Source organism: Quercus suber, unplaced genomic scaffold (assembly GCF_002906115.3).
Source record: "Quercus suber isolate HL8 unplaced genomic scaffold, Cork oak 2.0 scaffold_380, whole genome shotgun sequence".
Classification (NCBI taxonomy): domain Eukaryota; kingdom Viridiplantae; phylum Streptophyta; class Magnoliopsida; order Fagales; family Fagaceae; genus Quercus; species Quercus suber.
In genome coordinates this window covers 71540-85172 of record NW_027069832.1, presented here as the reverse complement: position 1 = coordinate 85172, position 13633 = coordinate 71540, and the positions used below count along the sequence as shown (strand labels likewise).

At 36.9% G+C, this 13633-nt stretch overlaps 1 protein-coding gene across 1 annotated transcript; it reads left to right on the top strand.

The window, feature by feature from the left end:
• Positions 1–363: 363 nt before the first annotated feature.
• On the top strand, positions 364–8767 carry LOC112039518 (uncharacterized). Its single transcript, XM_065760745.1, has one exon. It carries the CDS (start codon positions 479–481, stop codon positions 935–937), a length of 459 nt encoding a protein of 152 aa, XP_065616817.1. The 5' UTR covers positions 364–478; the 3' UTR covers positions 938–8767.
• The last annotated feature ends 4866 nt before the right edge of the window (positions 8768–13633 follow it).

The following is a 13633-nucleotide window of genomic DNA, read 5'->3' as shown; positions in this document are numbered from 1 at the left end:
AGGGAAGTATGAATAAAAATCTTTGTATTACGAAATTTCAAATATTGTGACAATATCTTAGTAAAACTTAGTTGCTTATTATTGAAAGATGATTTTATTATCATTCTTAGGATCTTTTTTATTGAGCCGATATTACCTTTAGTAAATAAGTTGTAAAAAATTATTATAGTAAAATAGATATTCATATGTTATATAAGTACATGTAATCAAGACCCTTAGAGGAATAATATTAGTATGGTATAACATACAATATTTTTTTTTTTAGTACATATAGTCTTATACTCGTTGAAATAGAAACTCTAATATTTTAACGGGTGTTTTGCACGTGCCGCTCAATCTAGTAGAAAAGAAAAAGGTGACGCTTGGTTTGGGCGATTTCTGTTAGTTAGATTAGATATCTCTCTCTTTCTCTTGGTCCTCAAAAATCAAAATCAAAATCAAGCCAGTCAGTCATTCCTCCAACCCTAAAAAGTCAGGCATGGGCGAGCCATCGTCTTCAAAACTTCTCTCTCCTCTCCGAATCCCAGACTCACCTCTCTCAACTTCAGATGTGTTAAGTCGTGAAGAGCTTCTTCGAAGACGATCGGAACGGTTGAGGCAGGTGACGAAGTTGTACAAAGCGTTTTACTGGGCGTTAATGGAGGAACTGAGAGCGAAGTACAAAGATTATTACTGGAGGTACGGGAAGAGTCCGTACTACAATGGGGAAGAAGAGGAGGAAGAAGAAGAGGAAGAAGAAGAACAAGAACAACAACAACAAGAGAGGAACAGAAGCGGAGGAGGGAATGGGAATGAAGAGGATGTCGAAGAGATGAGATGTGAAGTGACAGGGTGTAAGGCAAAGGCGATGGCGTTGACGAGGTATTGTCATGCGCACATTCTTTCGGATTCTAAGCAGAATCTCTATAAGGGATGTACCTATTGTATCAAGAGGTGAGCTTTTCTCCTTTGTTTTTACTACTACGTTGTCCTTTTTGCTTATTGGAGATTTCAATCATTTTCATTTATTCTGTTTTTCCTAGAAAGATGGATGGAAGTGCATGAAATCATATGAGATCTCTCGTTAGGAGAATAGATGTGGTTCGATAAACCGGATTTGTATTTATAAGTGTAGTCGAGGGTAGGAGAAGTGTTAAATGAGAGCAGTGTAGTCAGAGGCAAGGCGAGGCGCCACTGAGTTTGGAATGTGTGAAGGTTTGGAGGGCGAGGAGGGTGGTAGATGATAAGAAGTGGGAAGGAGAAGAGAGGAGAGGAGTGCAGAGAGAGGGAATATTATCTATTTCCTTTGTGTAAATGTGCTAAAACATAATAGAGAAGAAAAAAGAGCAGGTATTCTTCCTTTTATTTGGTTGTTGAGTAGAAAGGGGTGCAGAGGGTAAGATATTATACAAATTGACAATAGAGTGGGATAAGTAATTCATAAAGGTTTTTGTAGGCCTTATTGAAATTTTAATAATAAAAAGGAAAATTTAGAAAAATTGATTAAACAAGGTATTTAAACTCCTCTAATTTGGGTAAATTGAAAAGATGGGACTCGAGGGGATGAGGTTCTCTCCAAATTCTCTCATTTCTATTTACCCTCACCTTAAAAAGGTATTGAGTTCTCTCAAATCCCTCCCTCACCTCAAAAAAATCCAAATAGAATGGACTATAGCCCAACATTTATCTTGTTGTTTGTACATAGCAAGGATGGCACCTGCTTAGTTGTTGCTATATTAATTATAGAGCTCAATCTATTGATTCTTTGAGGTAAGAATTCATTCCAAACACTCCTAATCTCTAGAAATATGTTGGGGTTTTAGAATTTGGGGATTTCAAATATTTAATCCTTTTAGGTCAAGTGAATGTTTATACTTCTATGTTTTGATAGATTTTGGGATGTTTGGGTAGGCTATTGATTTTGGGGCTTTAGAACTCATTTATCTAAAAAAAGAAGAAGCACCAATGAACTCATTTGATGTTGTGGTTTAGAATCCTTTGGGTACTTGTGGAACTTTACAATCAAAAAAAGTAGAAACAAGGGTCTTGACCACTTGCTCCCAAATTAGACTTGGGAATGGCCCAATCGGGCCCATTCGTTCTAATTAGCACATGCATGTTGTTTGGGTTTTGTAAGGAATCCTAATTTCCTATAATTTTCTTCCTTTTTCTTTCTTTTCCTTTTCACAAACTATACCTGGTCTCCATGATGTGGTGTGTAGAATCCAAATATGAAGTAATTACTACAAAAATAACATTAAATCACAATTTGGATTGATTTGCTTACTAAAATCCCTTGAAAATGAGTTTATTTGGTGCTCTAAAAGCATTAATCTAATCTTAAGATCCCAATATTTATCATATAATAGAAGCATAAACATTCAATAAATTCAAAATGAGATGTGTTGCTGATACTGTATCACTAAATGGAGCAGTGAGGTTAGATGAATTTTTGGTCCAAGTTAAATTAGAGTTTTTGCCAATGTCATGTAGATTTTGTCCTAGCCTTTGTCTAGTTGTATATGGCACTTATTGTGATCATTCAAGCTACAGACCATGGATCGCAATGGCAAGATATTGTAAATTAGGAAGCCAAGGAACTTTAAGCTTAAATGACTTGTCCTTCCCTTATAAGAGTTATAAGAGTTCTTATTAGAGTTACGTGGGATGGAGGGTGATGTGAGCCAAAGACCCACCTGGTTTAACTCTTAAAAAAAAAAAAATGTAAATTAGTAAATCTAGTTTAGCTGCACTAGATGGTTACCACCTATTATAAGTGCACTTTTACCTCTGATTTCCTTGACTATGCTTGATATTCTAAGTTTATATACTGAATGTGAAGATAGGATATGTTCTACTAATAGTTTATTTATTTATTTATTTATATTACAAATAGGCTCAGTGTTGGTAAAAGCGCACTTAAGCTCAAAGCGTGAAGCCCCAAGGCTCCATTGCTTTTTGCCTCAAAAGCTAGGCTCATTCAAAGAAGCGTGCTTTTTCAAAAAGCTCAAAGCACGCTTTTTGGCGCTTTTTTTATATTAAAAAAAAAAAAAAAACCAAAATTGAATTAAAACTATAAGATCTTGACCTTATTGATATAAACCACTGATTTGACATATTTTTTTTGCAACTTACTAATAAAAAAATAAAAAAATTTGAGTGTAACTTGTCTTGAAACCCACAACCTTGTAGTCTTCTCTATTTTTATTTTTATTTTTATTTTTTCTTGATTTTTTCTCCTTGAAATAGTAACCCACTCAGCTTTTTCTTATTCTATTTTTTCCCTTTTGGATATCTGCTTGGTACTTACCATATTGCTATGTCCTCATATTCTTAGCTCATTCATGAAATTAAAAGTATGATATAATATATTTGTAGTAATTGTTTAGTTACTTTAGTGGTTGATGTTGAACATAGCAGACTAATTCTTATAGACTTATAGGGTGAGTTTGGCATCAGCTTTAAGCTTTAGCTTTTAGCTTTTATGTTCAGCTTTTTAAAAACTCACTTTTTCACGCCTTTTCTCATTTTTTCAATTTTTTTCAAGGTACAAGTATACTTTAACACACTTTTAGCAAAAAGCTAAATAAGTTGTTCCCAAACAGACTCATTGTCATTGATTAAATTATTAACAAATATTACTAATTAGTCATAGGGCATTATGGATATTGGAGCTTAGCTTCTAGAATAGATCAGTTTCTTTTCTCTCCTCTTTTAGCTGATCATTTCACTCTGTTCTCCCAAAAAAGGTTATTTAGAGTTTTATCGGACCACTTCCAATTATGTTGGAGGGTGGGAGTCATAGGAGAGGGCAAATTTCTTTTCGTTTTGAATATATGTGGTTGCGGGCGGAGAGGTTTGTAGACAAGTGAAGGCCTGGTGGGCATCCTATTTATATCAAGGAACTCCTAGTTATATATTGGCCAAGAAGTTGGCAGCTTTGAAATTGGATTTAAAAAAGTGGAATGAAGCAGAGTTTGGCAATGTCACTTTTAAGAAGCAGCAGACTTGGAGTAAATTGAATGCTCTAGATGCTAAAGGTGAGACTCACCTGTTTACAGCCGATGAACAATTGGAACAGGTTGATCTTCGTACAAAAATTGAGAAGTTCACTTTATTATAAGAGATTAGTTGGAGACAAAAGTCTCGGGTATTGTACTTGAGGGAGGGTGATTCCAATACAAGATTTTTTTCTCAAGATGGCCAATTCTAACAGAAGAAATAATAGCATTGAGAGTCTTATGGTTAATGGAAGTTTCTCTTCTGATCAGGATAAGATTGTGGATTGTATTTCTCAATTTTTCATGGATTTATACATGGAGCAACAAGTTGATTGACCATTTTCAGATGTGTAGGATTTTCCAGTGATATTTGGACATAAAGCTGATTAGTTAGAGAGACCTTTTGAGGAGGCAGAGATATATGGTGTCCTTCAGGACTGCAATGGTGATAAAGCGCCTAGGCTAGATGGCTTTGCCATGGCATTTTTCCAAGCTTGTTGGGAGATTCTCAATCTAGATCTTATGGATGTGTTTCATCATTTTTATGCTAAAGGTCAGTTTGAGAAAATCTTGAATGCAACCTCATTACTCTCATCCCAAAAAACAATGCAGCAGTTGATGTCAGGGACTTTCACTCGATTAGTCTTGTTGGGGGGGTTTATAACATTATAGCTAAAGTCTTGTCTACTCGTCTACATACATACTTGTAAAGAAGTTGACTGCTCTAAAAATGGATCTAAAGAAGTGGAATGAAACATATTTTGGCAATGTCACAGCCAAGAAACAGCAACTATGCAGTAAGTTGAATGCTTTAGATATTAAGGAGGAGAATCAACCTCTAACAGATGAGGAAAAATTGGAAAAAGAAACATTTCGCTCTTCACTTGAGAAGACCACTTTGTTAGAGTAGATTAGCTGGAGACCAAAGTCTAGAGTGTTGTACTTAAAAGGGGGGGGCTCCAATACAAGGTTTTTTCATAGGATGGCCAACTCTAATAGAAGAAATAATTGTATTGAAAATCTTATAATTGATGGGGCTTTGACTTCCAACCAGGATATGATTGCCGACTAGTAGCAAGATCATCGGCCTTTCTTGGATGTGTTGGATTATTTAAGGATTTAAGTGGATAATTGGTTAGAGAGACCTTTTGAGGAAACTGAGATTTTTGAAGTCATCAAGGATTTTAACGGGGACAAATCACCTAGGCCAGACGATTTTCCGATGGCATTCTTCCAAGCTTGTTGGGGGATTCTCAAATCAAATATCGTGGCTATGTTCCACCATTTTCATGTTACAGGTCAATTTGAAAAAAGCTTGAATGCAACTTTCATTGCTCTCATTCCTAAAATGACTGCAGCCGTGGAAGTAAAGGATTTTCGTCCTATCAGTCATATTGGGGTGGGTTTATAAAATACTTGCTATAGTTTTGGCTATTCGACTTTGCATGGTTTTAGGAGATATTATTTTAGCTCCTTAGAATTCTCTTGTTCTAAATAGGCAGATTCTTGATTCCATTCTTATTGCAAATGAATGCCTTGATAGTAGGTTGAAGTCTGGTCTGCCAGGGTGGTTATGTAAATAGGACATAGATTAAGCTTTTGATCACGTGAATTGGATATTTCTTACACACTTGCTTGAGCGCTATGGCTTTTTTGATAAGTGGGGGTGGTGGATTTTGTTTTGTTTATCAACTGTTCGTTTTTCTATTAATGGTTCTCCCTGTGGTTTTTTTTTGGGAGTTCAAGGGGGTTGCGGCAAGGCGATCCTTTGTCCCCTTTGTTATTTGTGTTGGTTATGAAAGCCGTTGGTAGAATGTTGGTAAGGTTGTACATGAAGGTTGCCTATCAAGTTTTTGTGTCAGTGATTTAGAAGGAAGATCTTTGGTGGTTTCTCATCTCCTTTTCCCTTATGATAATCTAATTTTTTGTGATGCTAATCTTGATCAAATGCTGATACTTCGCATCATGCTCATCTGGTTTGAGGTTGTGTAGGGTTTGAAGATAAACCTAGGTAAGTTTGAATTGGTGCCTGTGGGGGTGGTTCATAACATTGAGCTTTTGGTGGCTGTCCTAGGCTGTAAGTAGGGGTCTCTTCTAATGAAATATTTGAGTCTTCCTTTGGGGGCAAAATTCAAGGACAAGACAATTTGGAATCCAATTCTAGAGAAGGTGGAAAGGAAATTAGCGGGTTGGAAAAAATTATATTTATCCAAGAGAGGTAGTCACTTTAATTAAAAGTACTCTGTTAAATCTACCTACTTATTTTCTTCATTTATTTCCTATTCCTGTTGCAGTGGCTAAACGAATTGCAAAACTTCAATGGAACTTTTTATGGGGTGGCCTAGGGGATGAGCCTAAATTTCATCTTGTTAATTGGGCTACTTTTTGTGCTCCACTTTCTTCAGGTGGTTTGGGGATTAGGAACCTAAGAATTTTTAATGTAGCTTTATTAGGGAAGTGGTTGTGGAGATTTGGGCAAAAAAGGGATGCTTTTTGGTGACAAGTGATAGAGGTGAAGTATGATTGTGAATGGGGTGGTTGGTGTTTTAGCTTAATCTTTGGTCCATATGGTGTTAGTTTGTGGAAAAATATTTCCTATTCCTGTTGCAGTGGCTAAACGAATTGCAAAACTTCAATGGAACTTTTTATGGGGTGGCCTAGGGGATGAGCCTAAATTTCATCTTGTTAATTGGGCTACTTTTTGTGCTCCACTTTCTTCAGGTGGTTTGGGGATTAGGAACCTAAGAATTTTTAATGTAGCTTTATTAGGGAAGTGGTTGTGGAGATTTGGGCAAAAAAGGGATGCTTTTTGGTGACAAGTGATAGAGGTGAAGTATGATTGTGAATGGGGTGGTTGGTGTTTTAGCTTAATCTTTGGTCCATATGGTGTTAGTTTGTGGAAAAATATTAGACGAGGGTGGCCTTCTTTATCTTGGTTTATCTTGTATGAAATTGGAGATGGATCAAAAGTGCAGTTCTGGCTAGATCTGTGGTGTGGAACTTCTCTTGCAAACTGCTATCATGAATTATATAGGATTTGTTGAAACAAAGAGGCAAGTGTGGCTGATCTAATGAGGTACACCAATGGAGTCCTTCATTGGGTTATACATTTTTGTAGGGATGTGCATAATCAGGAATTGTAAGCTTTCTGGAGCTTCATGGATACCATTTATGGCACTCCTGTAAGGGCGATTGGGGAGGATAAGAGATGTTGGTTACTTGATAAGAATAAGGGGTTTATGGTTAGTGCGTATTACCATCTTCTAGCTGGCCATAGTGAGCAATTTTTCGCTTGGAAGAACATTTGGAAGTAGAAGATTCTTTCTAGAGTGGCTTTCTTTGTATGGACTATTGCTTGGGAAATGTCTGACAATTGACAATTTAAGGAAAAGAAAGGTATGCATTTTGGATTGGCGTTATATGTGCAAGTGTTATAGTGAAATTGTTGACCATCTATTCTTTCATTGTTCGGTTGCTATGGAGATGTGGGATATGGTTTTTGGTTTATTTGGAGTTTGTTGGGTTATGCTAAGTCTGTTGTTGACCTTCTCGCTTACTGGCAAGGTCGATTTGGTTACCATTGTAATGGATATATATGGATTATTGTTCCTCATTGTTTGATGTGGTGTGTGGTGTGTTTGGAAGGAAAGGAATAGTAGGTGCTTTGAAGATAGTGAGCGTTCTATGCTTGATTTCAAGCTATTATTTTTTAGAACCTTGTTGGATTGGTTCTCAGTGTGAAGTCAACCATTTTCTTCAATTTTGGATTTACTTGATTTATGTAATTTTTGTATTTGATTTGTACACCCCTGTATATTCCCTGTGTACTTGGGTGTCTCTTTTTTTATATCAATAAATCTTTATTACCTATAAAAAAAAAGGGTCATGGGAGATATATTTTAGCTTCGTAGAATGCTTTTGTTCTAAATAGAATAATCCTCGACCCTTTACTTATTGCTAATGAATGCCTTGACAATAAGTTGAAGACCGGTCTCCTAGGTTTACTTTGTAAACTAGATGTTGAGAAGGCTTTTAATCATGTAAATTGGGTTTTCTTATGAAGTTGTTAAGAGCGTATTGGGTTCTTTAATAAGTGGAGGCGGTGGATTTGCTTTTGTCTATCTATTGTTTGTTCCCCCTATGGATTTTTTGAGAAGCTCTTGGAAGAATGTTGGATAAAACTGTCCATGAAGGTTGCTTGTCAGGTTTCCGTGTGGGTAATTTAGATGGAAGATCTTTGGTGATGTCTCATTTGCTCTCTGCTGATGACACTCTAATTTTCTGTAATGCTGTCCTTGATCATATTCAGATTCTCCATATGATTCTTATTTGGTTTTAGGCGGTTTTGGGCTAAAAATAAATTTGGGTAAGCTGAATTGGTTCTTGTGGGAGTGGTTCATAATATTGGGTTATTGCTGAATGTTCTTGGCTGTAAGCAAGTACTCTTCTAATGAATTATTTGGGTCTTCTTTGGGTGCTAAATTCAAGGATAAGACAATATGAAACCCGATATTGGAGAAGATGAAAAGGAGATTAGCGGGATGGAAATGTTTGTACTTATCCAAGGGAGATAGAATCACTTTAATTAAAAACACTCTATCAAATATACCTACTTATTTCCTATCCTTGCTTTTGTGGCTACCGAATTGCAAAATTTCAGCAGAATTTCTTATGGGGTGGTCANTTTTTTTTTTGGGTATTGGAAGTCAATTTTTTCTGCATACTTAAGGTACTTGCTTTCTCTTATTTATATCTATATGAAATTGGCTGGCAGTTAATAAGCAGAATGATGCACATGTCACTATAAACTCAAATGAAGCATGTGCTCAACAAAATGTATATGTTGTGAAATGTAGTATAGATGCATTGCTTCTTGTATTCATTTATTAATAAAATATCAAAATTCTGGTTCGTGTATCCACCTGTGCATGATTAGATTTATGTAGTTGAATTTGAAATGTTGATCAGCCTGATCGGATGGCTATTGCTATTGTTCATATGCTAGAGGCATACTTTCCCCAATGCTGTTACAAATATAATAATTTTCGCACTAGTTATGCTTGGTATCAAACTATGACAGTATCGGTTCTGCATGTGACTGTGTTAGTAAGTACTAATGATTCTTATTCAACCACAAAGATAGGAGCAATCAATCAAGCAAGTATTCTTTAATTGAAGCAGGGAGATGACTAAGGTGAATTATTTGGGTACAGAAACTGCAGTAACAATTGGGCCTGAACTGTCATAATGGTTTTCTGGCTTGGATGGTTTATACTAGATAATAGAACAAGTGGAACCAAGGGCAGCCATATGGCCATAGGACAGGATCAACAAGAATGTTGATAAAAAGCCAACTGTCTTAACCAGAAAGTATTAGTTACGTAATACAGTTATGACAATGTGCAGAAGTGGTAATTAGCAACGAGTGCCTTTTTTGAGGACATTGTTGCAATTGAAATTCTTGTTTGTTAAACCTGGAGGAATATCAAATGCTTTCTATCTACATAGAAAGGTTCAATTGGGAATCGGGCAGGTAGAACCTCAGAAGAGTCTCATGGTGCCATACCTAAACAGAAAGAAGGTGAAAACATTATTTTGGCCCTTATATTTTGAGGTCAGTCAATTTGGTTCTTACATTTTGGTAGCAGTCAATTTGGTTTCTAACATTTTCAACTTGCAACTAATTTGGTTTTCACTGTTAAATTACTAACGGAAAATACTTATGTGACAAAGTTGACATGTTTAATATTAAAATATAAAATGATATGTTGACGTGTCTAAATTTTATTGGCCACATCAGTTCTTACATAGCAAAAAAGGCCACATCAGCCTTTAAAAATACTTGTCTTTTCTTTACCACTTTTTTGCTTTTATTTTTGTTACAATTTTTAACCTAGCAGAATTTATTTTTATCTTATCAATTTGGTTTTCAATCATAGTGAATCTTATGCCATTAAGTTTAAACTAAAATCCCCAAATTCAAACAAATCCCCAAACTCAGATTCAACAAACTCAGCGCCTCCATACAACGATCCAACAAACTCAGATTCACCGCAACCCCAACGGTGCAGCACTAGCACCACCACAATCCCAGATCCAGCTTATTCCAAGCCGAAGCCACGACTCGGTTCCTAGAGCTAGCCCAAGCTTACGAATCCTCTCCAATCTCAAATCTTCTTCTCTAACTAGATCCACCAAATCCTGACTCACTAATCTCACTCCCAATTTAATGATTCCTAACCTCTTCTCATTCTTCTCCAAAATTGTCTATTCTGGATCTCGTTCTTAAGGAAGCCCATGATGTAGGGGTTGAAACTTGAAAGTTGTGGACTGAAGAGACTTAGGGAGTTGTTGCGGTAGAGGCTGCATAGGAGGCACTAGATGGATTACGATCTTTGGTGAATCAAAGAGTGGTTGCCAAGAAGGCTTGGGGATGGAGTCAATGGTGCATGGATTGACTTTGCCGGTCGTTGAGAAATGAGAACTAAAAGAATGAAGGCAGAAGAAAGAGAAAGAGATAAACTAGAGAATAAAGTTATAGAGAGAGAGAGAGAGAGAGCTGAGGAAAAAAAAAAAAATCAGTTTGGTTAAAAAGATTATAAGAAAATTAAAAGAAAAAAAAATTGGCAAAGAAAAGCTGATGTAGCCAATAAAATTTAGACATACTAGCATATCATTTTATATTTTAATTTTAGATATTTCAACTATTCAAACCATTTGTCACGTAAGCATTTTTCGTTACTAAGTTAACGGTAAGGACCAAATTGGTTGTAAGTTGAGAATGTAAGGGACCAAATTAACTGCTACAAAAATGTAGGGATCAAATTAATTGTGACCCAAAATGTAAGGATCAAAATATTATTTTCGCCAAAGAACAATTATGGCTACTATGCGAAGAAGGATGATCCATATTACTTGATCCACACATCTATCATGTCACAAATGGAATCATTTATCATGTGAAAATCTCTAGATTAACCAATCCTAATTCATGATAATCAGGGATACATTTTTTTATTTTTTGGTTGTTGTTGAGAGAAAAATGGATTGAGTCACGCCCAGGTGAAAGATGCCAACTCAGAGATGAAATTTGGCAAGCAACTTATATCACTTTTGATACCTAAACAATAAATCCATTAATTCACAAATTCATTCACATTGGGAGCACACATGCAAAACAAAAAAGAACGGACCCGGGGGGGGGGGGGTGGGTTAGGTTCCTTACTTTGCATGCACTACGTCACACAGGAGTTTGGTGATGAATCTCTGTCAAGGCTAGAATCCTCAGGCTCAATCTTTATCCACATTCCAATCTATACTTAGTTCTGGAGATCAGACAATCTCCTTCGTAGAATAGATGAGGAAGATGCGTTGTTGATCAGTTGATGTCTTGAAGGCCGTTGATTAATGACTTACCTTGATTTGTTCAAGAAGTCAAATCCTTGTTAATTGAAACAGAAAAGGATGAATGAAAACTTGAGTCAAAGGATCGATTATGATGACAGAATTCATGATTTAGAAAGTGAAAAATTTAGTCCGTATGGACTAGGAGACTATAACACCCGCCTCACTAAAATTTAATTTAATTGTTCCTAGAGTGGAGTTGATGAATTATTTAATTTATTTAGAAGGTGATATTATTTTTGTAAGGACTCAAAAAGAAAAGCCCAATCCCACTTAAAATAGTGATGCCTAGTCTTTCAAGCTAAGCCCAAAACAATGAATTTGTTAAGCAAGTGGGCTTCAGAGTCAACTGCAATACAAAGAAGATCACAAGCCTAAGTCTAATGGAACCAGAGTAATTACTAAGTGTGGAAAGAACAACTATTTAGTAAAAGTTCATCCTCGGGTAGGTTTGAGGATAGGTTTCTTATTGATAGACAAAGATGATATTTCTTTTACACGGACCTCTTTAGTTTTCACACTTGATTCTTTTTCTTGGAAATTTTTGATCCCCTCTTTCTGGGGGGTTCCTTTCCTTTTATAGCCCCTTCCTTTGCATCTTAGCCCTCCATCTATACGTTTCAGGGGAAATTCTTTGGATGTTTGTCTCATCAGGATCTTTCTGGAGGTGGTAGAATGAGTTGTGAGCAATGAAGTCATTGTTTATGGGTCATTTCCTCATTAATGCAGCTAGTTAAGTTGGTGCAGAGTATGGAATGCAGAGGTGGGAGGTGTCTTCTTTAGGAAACTTCATTCCTCCACCTTTGCATGTCTTGTACCTTTCCTTTGCCATCTACTCCCTTATCCTTGGGTTTTTGGGGGTGTCGGTTGCCATTTGGCTCTTAAATTCTTCTTGGGTGGGCGTAGTCCTTGGAGTTTGCTTGCCTTTATTTGCTTGGGCTGGTGGATTTATCCTCGGATTGGGTTCCTTAGTCCTCGGCCCTCCAATAATAGCCCCCTAAAACCTTATTCTCTGGAAACATTCTAAGATTGAGGTTTTAGTAGAAGGTGGGAGCGGTCTTGCATACAAAATGCATTCCCACGTGGGGACGTCGTTTCACCTGTCTTGTGAGCATTCCTGACGCTTCAGAATCCACGATGCTGCAGTTATTACATTAGGCAGCTACTTGTTTCCCCACATTCTATAGTGCGATGATGATCCAACGGCCCATATTCCTTGGGATTAATGAGCAGAAATTTTGCTGCTCATTTCCCATCCCTATAAAAGGGAGGATGGGGGTAATTTTCTCCCATTTACATGCTTTTGTGATTTTCTTTCAAAGTAGCAGTTAGAGGAGATCTCCTTTCAAAGCTCGTAAGTGCGTCTGGCCTTTTATCCACATTTGTAATTTTTTTTCCTCCCTTTCTTATTTTTGCCTAGTAGGATTACGTGGGTAGGTTTGCTAAACTAGTTAATACTCCCAAGAGTACGGTTGCCTTTAGGGCCAAATATAGGATCCCCGAAAACATAGAAATGCAACATTATGAGTTAGGAGAGTGGCATGTGAGTAGGCCTATCGGTGTGGTAGTCATCCCCATGATTGCCTTCATCAAGGGCAGAATGGAGATTCTCATGGGTAGAGTAACGAGGTACTTTCTTATTAATTTTAGGCTTTCCCCATCCAATGTTCTCCCAATCTTTTTAGAGTCCTCGGTAGTGTAGACATGCTAAACTCAAAAATGGGGACCAACCTAACCTATCACAATGTAAATTGGGTTTACAATTGCCAAAAGAGGAAGGAGACAGGTTACTATTTTAAGTGTAGGGTCTCGTCTGTTAGATTAATCTCCTGTATTCTTGAGTCCAATAAGAGTATGGACGAAGATTTCCTCATCCTCTGGGGTGAATGGCACAATGGTTTGCACTGCCCTACCCAAGATGGGGAACCAGGTGGGGTGCCCGAGGACTTAGAATAACTAGAGTACCCCCTCCCCTTCCTTTAGTTTCTTTTACTTTCTACTTTTGTCTAACTTGTTTCTCTTCTCTTTATTTATTTATTTTATTTTTATTTATAGAAGAGTTCCATACCACTCCAAATCGCAACTTGGTGAATTTTGAGGACCTTAATCGAATTTTGAAGTCCACAATCTTCCTCTATCGAGACGGACAACTTCGAGCAGTTCACGTGATCCTTGGGTTCAAACCTATTAACAGACGCTTTCAGTCCCTGAAGCAAGTGATCAAGACTAAAGATCTGAGGCTTGCATTA

Bases quoted from the DNA above. Each gene is read 5' to 3' on its own strand.
- LOC112039518 (XM_065760745.1), top strand. From the start codon at position 479: ATGGGCGAGCCATCGTCTTCAAAACTTCTCTCTCCTCTCCGAATCCCA.